The sequence below is a fragment of the Furipterus horrens genome, unplaced genomic scaffold, assembly GCF_987537825.1.
Source record: "Furipterus horrens unplaced genomic scaffold, mFurHor1.1.pri manual_scaffold_2, whole genome shotgun sequence".
In the NCBI taxonomy this organism is placed as follows: Eukaryota; Metazoa; Chordata; class Mammalia; order Chiroptera; family Furipteridae; genus Furipterus; species Furipterus horrens.
The window spans coordinates 87869351-87878737 of record NW_028327172.1 but is presented as its reverse complement, the minus strand read 5'-3'; the positions used below and the strand labels follow the sequence as shown (position 1 = coordinate 87878737).

Genomic DNA, 9387 nt, shown 5'->3' with positions numbered 1-9387 from the left:
TCCTTCCTTATGTTTCAGTTTGTTGATTTGATCCCCGGTTTTCTTGCCCTCACAAGTTTCATATGTGTTTTCATTCATTTCAGCAGGACTAGCCTTCATTCCTTTCCTGTCTTGTTTAAGATCCACTGTTAGGTCCATAAGCGTTTTTATAACCAAAGCTCTGAACTGAACCTCAGAAAGATTTTCTATCTGCTGCTTCGTTAGATTAGAAATTTGCTGTCTGGTCAGCTGCGTCACTGGGATCTCTATCATGATCTGTGCCATCCTGACAGTTTTGTGTTTACCTTTGCTTTCTGGGCAGGGCTGTCACACTTCCTATGCTGTAGAGGGTGGAGCCCCATGCACTCATCACAACCGGGCAACCCACCTCACCACGCTGTGGCGTTTTCTTTGGGGGTATGGGTCCAAGATGGATTCCTGCCGTTCACTCTCCGCTGAAAGACTGGGAGCCTCCTCCTCCGTCCCCATCCCCTCCGGGCCTCACAGTCCAAGGCAGTGGAGGTCTGCCTTCCCCGGCTTTGGAATCACAAGCTGACAGGTCTGGTCTGCAGCCGGGGGTGCTTCCCAGGCACTTCTCACCTCCTCCTAAATATGGGTGTTTGTGCTGACCGCTGTTCTACTGCTGTTTCTGCTGCTGCCATGGACAGCTCAGCTTGACCTCTTCTCCCTGGCTCTGCCCCTTCTACCTGTCCAGACAAACACCACTTATTTATAACTTCATATGTTGGACTTCCATTTATTTTCTGGAACTTCTGGTTATTGCTGGTTTTGCAGTAGTTGTATTCCTTCTTAGTCGTGGAGGGAGACGGAGCATGTCAGTCTAGGCCAAAAGTCTCCTGCGTTTGTTTGCTTCGGTGTCCCAGGGAGAGCTGTCCCTCCTACTACATTGTAAGGGGCGGAGCCTTAGGGATTCGTCAGTAACGGGCAACCTGTTTCACCATGTTGTGGCGCTGAATGTGGGGGACAGGTCCGAGAGGGAACAATGCTGCTTGCCCAGCACTCACCCCTTTTCCAGGCACCTCTCCCACTTCCGCACTGGACTGGCGCCCCTCTATCTGCAGCCCAGGCCGTTGTTCCCAGGGTGGGTGGGTCTGCGGACGTTCTAGGACCGTGGGGGCCCTTTAAACAATCGGACTCTGCTGAGAGACCGGCAGTTTCTGCCTTCACCCCAACCCCCACTGGTCTGCACAGTCAGAAGCAATGAGGCTTGATTTTCCCCGGAGCTGGGATAATGAGCTGTTCTGGTGAGGGGCTGGGAACGCTCCTCAGGTGTCCTCCTGACTTTTAAAATGTGTGACTTCACTTTCTGCCTGCCTGTTGCTGTTGCCGCTGCTGCCACCACCACAATGCATCCTCTCCGCCCTAGCTCCACCCCTCCAACCTGTCTGGATGAGTATTTCTTCTTTATATGTTTGTTTGCTGGACTTCCATGCAGTTTGATTTTCTGGAACTTCTGGTTGTTTCTAGTTTTGAGGTAGTTGTAGTCCTTCTTAGCTGTGGAGGGAGATGCAGCGTTCTGTCTATGCCTCCATCTTGGCTGGAAGTCCAATGCTCCCCTTTTACCATCAGCCCTGACTCTCTCAAGTTCAAGTTTTGCCTTAGAACCTTGGACAAGAATATCTGCCCCATATCTGAGTGGAGTTTTATGTCAAAATCAGCAAAAAAGTCATACTACTGCATATCCTTCCAACGTCCCTGCCATGTCTGGACAATAAAAGTCTGCAGAGAGGGCAGGAGAAGTCAGAGGCTGTGCCTGTTCATTTGCCCTGGGCAGAATGGGTGTTCAAGAACTGTTTGCTGAATGGTGATCTTGTATCTGTATCTTAGTGTCCCTGTTCCTAGTGTAGCTTAGCCTCAATAATTGTTTGTTGAGTGAATAAGTGATTAAAATGGTGAGAAAGGGATTGAGGCTTGTGTTCCTTTCAATGCTTGAGTTCCAATCCTTACTGGCTGTGTGACCTGAAAATGTGAGGTGATGACACCACACATAGTTGTAAGAACAAATAAACAATGAATATGAAAGAATTTTGCAAATTCTTGCAAGGAGGTAAGACAAATGAAGACTACTGTTCCCTAAGTGAGCACTTAATGCTTGCCAGACACTTTTTTAAGTTCTTAATTCACTGTATGAAGTATTATTTGCACCTCATTGTACAGATAAGATTCAGAAAAGTTAAGTAACTTTCTCAAGGTCACACAGCTAATAGAAGGAAGAGTCAGATTGGAGCCCAGATCTCATCTGACTCTAAAACCCAATGTCTTTCTGTAAATCCCTGAAATATTTACACTTAAAGGAACAATTACTGTAAATTCTATTTGTTTGCATATGGAAAATCCTCATCTATTGGAGATGCCACCCTACCTTTGAGGCTGCACCAGTTTCACCCCCTTATTTTCCCCATACTTCCTCTCCCTGAGCAATAGTCCTAGCCTGGGAGAAGGCCAGTTGCTTCTGGTGGTATGCCCAGAAAGGGAGTAATAAACTATGTCCTGATTGTGTCTCCAGAAAACAGGTTTTTTATTACTTACCATGGCGGGCTGTACATCTCTGACGTGCAGAAGGAGGACGCCCTGTCCACCTACCGCTGCATCACCAAGCACAAGTACAGTGGGGAGACCCGGCAGAGCAATGGGGCCCGCCTCTCTGTAACAGGTATGTGAGAGGGCTGTGGGGAGGGGAGCAGGGCAAGGGATGGAGGGAGCGAGGAAGCCAGCCCCCTCCTTGGACGGGGCATGTCCACACCATGGATCAGGGAGTCTCTGAGAAGGAGGTTAAAGGACAGGTACAGGAACCACTGCAGCAAACCTTGTCCAGTTTATACTGGGATGCCCTTTATAAAAGGACTCCAAAGGTAAATTATGTATAGGAATCTGTACCTGAGGACTGCTAACTCTCCTGAAGAACTATGTTATTATTTATCAAATGAAGAGAGTTATGGAACCTATCTTTTTTTTTTTTGGCCTTTGCTGCCAGGAAGCTCATAGATAAAATTTGATACTCAAACATAATAAAATAGATTAGATTAGGTTGCATTAGGGAGATTTTTAAACTTCCTTATGTCTCTAAGTATTTTTAACACTTAGTATCTATTTATAAGTACATTTATATCTTTTGTTATAGCCCACTTCACAGCATTTGAAAGTAGGCAGAATATAATTTGTAAACAACAATATTTCTATATTAAATAAAGGATTTTTATTCTGGAGTGATCGATTATAGCTTCTTAAGGAGGAAGGGAAGCTAATATTTATTGAATCTCCCTGTGCACCAGAAATTTCACTCATGGGTTGTCTGTTAGGCACCCCAATAGCCTTGTGAGATGTGCACTGCTGTTCCTGTTTCTACAGGTAGCAAAGCCAGATTTTAAGGAAGCCAAGCAGTGGGAGGCACACCCAGAATTCACACTCTGACCCCAGTGTCCTCCAGCTGCCAACCCCAGAGTGCACATGCCCTAGTCACAGAATAAAGCAGGCACATGGGGTTCCTCGAGGAAGGCTTTCTGGAATAATGCTTTTCAAACTCTCCCGACAGCAATCCACCAGAGACATTCTCCTCATAGCATCTGCAGTGCACACTGGTATTTCCTACCACGTGCATTGCAGGGCACTCTGTTCTATTCTATTCTGTCCCATTTCAATTTATCTAAATGCTGGTCACAGCCTCACCAAATGGATTTCACAACTTCCTAAGAGTTTGTGGCCTGCAGTTTGAAAATTTCTGCTCTTGAAGAGATGGAATTGGAAGTGGCTTTTGGAAGGAGGATGAACTGATAGAACCCCTAGTTTTGGAGGCTAGAGCCACCAAATCATGCAACCTCTCTGGGCCTCTGGAAAAGGAGTGGGACTAGGTACTGCTCTGATTCTGTGTGCCTCTGACCTTGTGTGGTTTGGTGAGGACTACCCTGACCAGCAGGTGACTCTTTCCAGGCTCACATCTCATTGGCCTAATTCATTTGTAGGTGAGACCGAGAGAGCAGGAGCCAGGAGGGCAGGGATCAGGCTCTCTGATTCCTCCTAGTGTCTTCAGCTAGGCCTAGGCCTATGCCTGGCACACAGTAGGTGCTAAGTAACTATTTATGGGATTAAGCGATGCCAAGGGAATCTGTTGTCATAGGGTGAGGAAATGGGGCTGTACTCTGCAGCTCCACCTTTGTGGCTAGACTTTGGAATCTGTCACTCAGTTCCTAAATGTGTCAGAGTGGTTCATTCCAAATTATAGAGACTTATTTGTTTAGGGCTTTGCTCTCATTTGCATGCTGCTCATACAATGTGGGAAAGGCACAGAAGCTCCACCTCCTGCAGCCTGCTCCTTTCTCCTGCACAAATGTTTAGCCCTTCCATCCTACTGATTTCTCCTCTACTTTGTGGGGCAAATAGGCAGAAGTCCCTAAAAAAATGACACTCTTTACACTGGAGGCTATGCCAACCCATCTCCTTCTGCTCTTTTCTGCCTACCAGCTGTGAGAAGAGAGGCAAAGAATGAGAAGTGGCTCCTGGAGACTCAGATATAAAACCGAAATAGGGAAACAGAAATAAGGGCCAGAAGGCACCCAGAGAGAAAGCAGCAGGGGCCCAGGCCCAGAGAGACACAGACAGAGACCAAAGAGTGAAGGCGGTCTCAGGGAGAAATGGGCCTGAAGGAAGGGGACAGACCGAGGGCACCACGGGGAAGGGCCCCACCGAGTGACGTGGGCCCTGGTGTGCTGTGGTGTGATGTGATGTGACATGACAAGGCAACCTGCAAGCTTCTTGTCTTGGCAAAACTGCAGGTGATACTGGAGTGAGGCGGTGCAGAGGGAATTGGGGTGGGGGGTGCATGTCAGGACTCAGCCTTTAGCCCCACTGGCCCCTTACCCAACATTTCAGATCCATTTCCAGAGCTGAGGGTTGCTTTCAGCTGAGAAGTTTCACTCTTTAGTGGCCAGAGTCCCCCATCCCCACCCCTTGAACTCCTGGGGGCTAAGGGTGTCTGAGCCTGGCACATCCCCAATGGATGGCCGACCCTCCCTCTCCCCAGGCCCAAAGGCCAGAGGAACAGGTGAGAATAAGGCGTGTGGCAGAGAGCTGCAGGGGGTCATGTGACAAAGGCTGAAGCCACATCTGAGGTTTCTTCAGTCCTCAGGAAGTGTTTGCTAAAGAGGGAGGGAAGGAGGAGGGAAATAATGAAATGAATCAGGCCACAGGTTCAGTCTTATCTTAGCCTTACCACTCACAAGCTGTGCAGCCTGGTACAAAATCAATAATGTCTCCAAACCTAGCTTCCTCTTCTGTAAAATGGGAGTGACAAAATATACCCTGCAGGTTGCTGTGAAAATTAAATAGGGTCTCGGATGCAAAAAGCTTAGCAGGGTGACTGACACAGGGAGCAGCATGAAGTAGAGAGTAGCTGCTGCTTTCATTGGTGTAGGTATCTTTGTTCTATTGTTGCTGATTATTATCCCTACTACATTTGCAAAGTGTTGGGGTTGCGGGGGTGGGGGGGGTAGCTTTCTTTTTTTTTTGTATTTTCCAGGGTAGAGGAGGCAGTTGCAAGAATAGTCTGAATCCCCTAACATACAACCTAATAATAACTATTCCATGCATCTAGGTGCTTTTTTCAGTTCACCAAGTGCTTTCATGTGCATTAACTCTGTGAACTGGGCATTATCATCTGCATTTATAAAAGAGGGAATCAGTCACCAGAGAAGCCGAGACTAGAACAGGGTTTCCCAGTTCACAGAGTCCAGAGTCAGATGCAGAAGCTGGGTCTCGGGGTGTCCTTTCCAGGCAGCACTATACAGCCATCTGGGGAGGTCCCGGCAGCCTCTGCGGGTGCTTTGATGCCCCCAGCCCCGTCCCATCACCCCCGGAGGTTTCTCAGGGCCCAGCCATCTGTCTCCCCAGCCGTGCACTGGCCCTGGCAGTGCCCGATCCCCCAGGCTGTCGCGGTGCACGCCGCAGCATTTTACTTCTGCTCTGGAGTAATGAAAGAGGTTTCTTTCCCTCAGAATTTAATTTCACGCCTGAGACTCAGTGATTAATTCCCCACACACACCTCCCGCCCCTTCCTCCACGGCCCTGTCAGCCCCTCTGCTTGTAAATTCCGCAGTGTGCCACAGAATTTGTGTGTTTTGCATCAATTAAGTGTCACATTTGAGTAATTCTTCCCGGCACCGGGTTTGTTTATTCCAACCATTCCCACAGGGTTGTGAGGGGGTGGGGGGTAGGACCCTCAGAAGCTGGCAGGGAGGGAGGGAAGGCCCCCAAGTAGTAATTGCCCAGCACATCTGCATTGTGATTTGGTGCCCATCAAGCTCTCTGACATATATTTTGCCATTGCTGCCTACAACAACCTTATGAGATCTGGAGGCAGGCTTGTCACCTCCTCCTCACATGCAGATGAGGAAACAGACCCTGGCAGATCATAAGACTCACCCAAGGTCACATAGGGATCTGTGACCCAGGCAGACTGGCACCTTGGTCTCCTGAGTCCCAGCAGGGGCTAACTCTGAAGAGCAGTGGAATGTGGGAAAGGAACAGAGTCTTCTAGAAAGTCTTTTTCTCAGAGAGGAGAAATTCTAGCTCAATCCCTGTCCAAGAGAGATGAGCTGAGGACAGAGAGAATTTCCCATCAGTCAAGGGGGATCTAGTGGGGTCGGCCACTGTTGAGTGAAACTCAGCATTAGAAATTCCGTCTTGATCCCACATACTGAACCAGGTTTAGGGGAGACCTGGTTTCTGATCTGGGCTCTGCAGTCTGATTCTGGGCAGGTCACTGCACCTCTCTGGTCTCAGGGTTTCCATCTATGTGTGCCCTCCAGGGTCCCAAAGGAAGCTCTGCTAGTCCATGAGCCTGTGAAGTTCTGCAGTGTGGGAGAAGCAGTCCACTGGCCCTCCCCATGCCTGAGTGCCTCCATTTATCCTTGGACGTTGATGGTTCCACAGCCCAGCCCTGCTCTGTGCCAGGCATGGCAGATACAGCAATGGGTCAGCACTGCTGCCAGATGCTCACAGTCTTCCAAGGGAGCAGATGCAGGGTCTGATGCTAACTCCTGTTGGCAAGTGCCAGGGGAAGGTGGCAAGAGTGGTTTCTTCTGGGGAGAGGGAACCTCCCTTTTCACTATACTGTATACTCATCTATACTTTCTGAAGTTTTGCCATGTATATATATATTACACTTTCAAACATTTTATTTAAAAAGAAAAGGTTGTTTGAAAATAAAATTAAGGCAAAAGGAAACTATGAGAGTCCAGTGAAAGTGACCTGGGAGAGTTGTCCAGAAGGGGTGATATTTAAGCAGATTTGTGAAAGATGAGTAGGAGTAGGCCAAGCAGAGTGGGCTGGCTGGGCCTTCAGGTGGTGGGCGGTGTGGTGACATGCATGCCACAGTGGGGTCTGCTGAGATGGGGGGCGGGGGGGCAGTATCGACAGGGAGTCCAGGGCCTGGCTGGAACTAATCATAGATGGCCTTGGAGTTCAGGATGAGAAGTGTGGGTTGTTATCATGTAGGTTTTGCAATAGAGGGAAGTCCCAACAGGAAGAAAGGCCAGCAAGGCCTTTCAGGGCGAGAACCAGATGGAGACGGCAGCCCAAGCAGCACTTAGAAGTGGCACGGCCAACACACCCAGACTCCGACCTGCACAGGGCCTTGGTCTTGGGCAGTGTAGGGCCACGGATCCTGCAGTCACTGCTCTCTCCTGGTTGGGGAAAGCAGAACAGTGGATAACTGGTGGTGGTGGTGAAGGTGGTTTGCAGAAGGCTTAACTTCGAAATCCTTCTGGGCTCCGACAGAAATGCCCTGGCTGTCTCCTAGACTGCCCAGGTTGCTGGTGGGAGGAGACAGGGCAGGGCAGGCAGATAGCTGGCCCCATCCTTGAGGGGCACCCACAGACCAGGCTGAGGCTCAGACCAAGATGTGCCAATAATTACAAATTCAAGGTGTCATGATTCTCATGTCACAGCTGCTCCTGAGTGTGGGCCAGATGGCAGGGACTGTGTGCAAAGGGGCTTGTGCACACTCGCCCCTGCGCCCCGTGCTTGCTTCCTTTTCCCGCTCGCCTGTCTGTAATTCTAGCTGCTCTGGGTGCTTGCCCTTCCTCGCCCACCCCCACTTCACCCAACCCAGGCTGGCCAGGGTCACTGACACTCTCTGCCTTCCAGATCCTGCCGAGTCGATCCCCACCATCCTGGACAGTTTCCACTCCCAGGAAGTGTGGGCCGGCCACACTGTGGAGCTCCCCTGCACAGCCTCCGGCTACCCCATTCCTGCCATCCGCTGGCTCAAGGACGGCAGGCCCCTCCCTGCCGACAACCGCTGGACCAATCGCATCACAGGGCTGACCATCAGTGACCTGCGGGCCGAGGACAGTGGCACCTATATTTGTGAGGTCACCAACACCTTTGGCTCAGCAGAGGCCACAGGCACCCTCACAGTCATTGGTGAGTAGGGAAAGCTGCTCCTTCAGCCCCGTCCTTGAGAGTAATCTTCAAGAGCACCTCAGTATGATGGGGAGGGGCATGGGGGCAGCTGCACCAGGAATCATCTCCTGGTTGGTAAAGGCAGTTTGGTATCCTGGGTTGAAATCAGAAGACCTGACTTTTGGTTCCAGAGTTACCAGATAGTAACTGACTCCAGGGGAGTCACATAACCATGATCATCACCTCTGTGCCCTTTTCTGTAAAATGGGATAATGATCCCAGTCTTCCTGCCTCCCAGAGGTCACAAGGGTCAGGTGGGACCATGAGGGTGATGGTGGAAAGCTTGCAGGTTTCCTTGGTTTGTTGGGAGGAGAGAGTATCTGTACTAAAGGAAACAATGCTGATGTTAATCCATTAGAGAAAGCGCATGTGTCCCATCAGAGGTGATATTCAGAATATTTAGCAATAATCGATAGGTGTCCAGATCAATCTGATCAGACTCTGGGTATAAATAACCAAGTTGTCCACATGTATACAGTGCCCACACACAGACACACACATTCCTCTGCTGTAACATGCTCACATCCTAGCACATGACAGACATACAATAAGTAACTGCCACAGTGGCGTACACACCCTCTGGCCCTGTGTGCCTGAGTACAGAATATTCTCCTCTGATTCTCAGCTCCCACCCTCCCCACCCCTGGGCTGGACTGGACAACCAGGTTCAAAGGGAAGTGACATGGCTTCTCTCTTGTCTTCCATCTTCCGTGATATCCCCTCTCTGCCAGGTTCATGGAGAAGAAAGCAGTGCTTTCCATTCTCCCCCCCATCCAATTGTGCTACCAAGCTTCCTGCCCACCAAGCCACCAAGCCTGAGCAGGAGCAGTGAGGACAGAGCAGTGGGCTGGCAGAGCCCTGGAGCCCTGGCTGGGACAATTCCTAAGCTGCAGACAGAGGCTCTGGGAGCAAGTAGGGAGAGCTGAGCAT

General features: G+C 49.9%; 1 protein-coding gene across 1 annotated transcript in view; it reads left to right on the top strand.

Annotated features, from left to right (window-relative positions):
- The first annotated feature begins 2460 nt into the window (after nucleotides 1-2460).
- DSCAML1 (DS cell adhesion molecule like 1) overlaps nucleotides 2461-9387 on the top strand; it is a 96703-nt gene continuing 89776 nt past the window's right edge. The window contains exons 1-2 of the mRNA XM_090267348.1: nucleotides 2461-2653; nucleotides 8140-8418. Coding sequence (XP_090123474.1) covers nucleotides 2461-2653; nucleotides 8140-8418 — 472 coding nt within the window. The remainder of the gene's footprint in view (nucleotides 2654-8139; nucleotides 8419-9387) is intronic.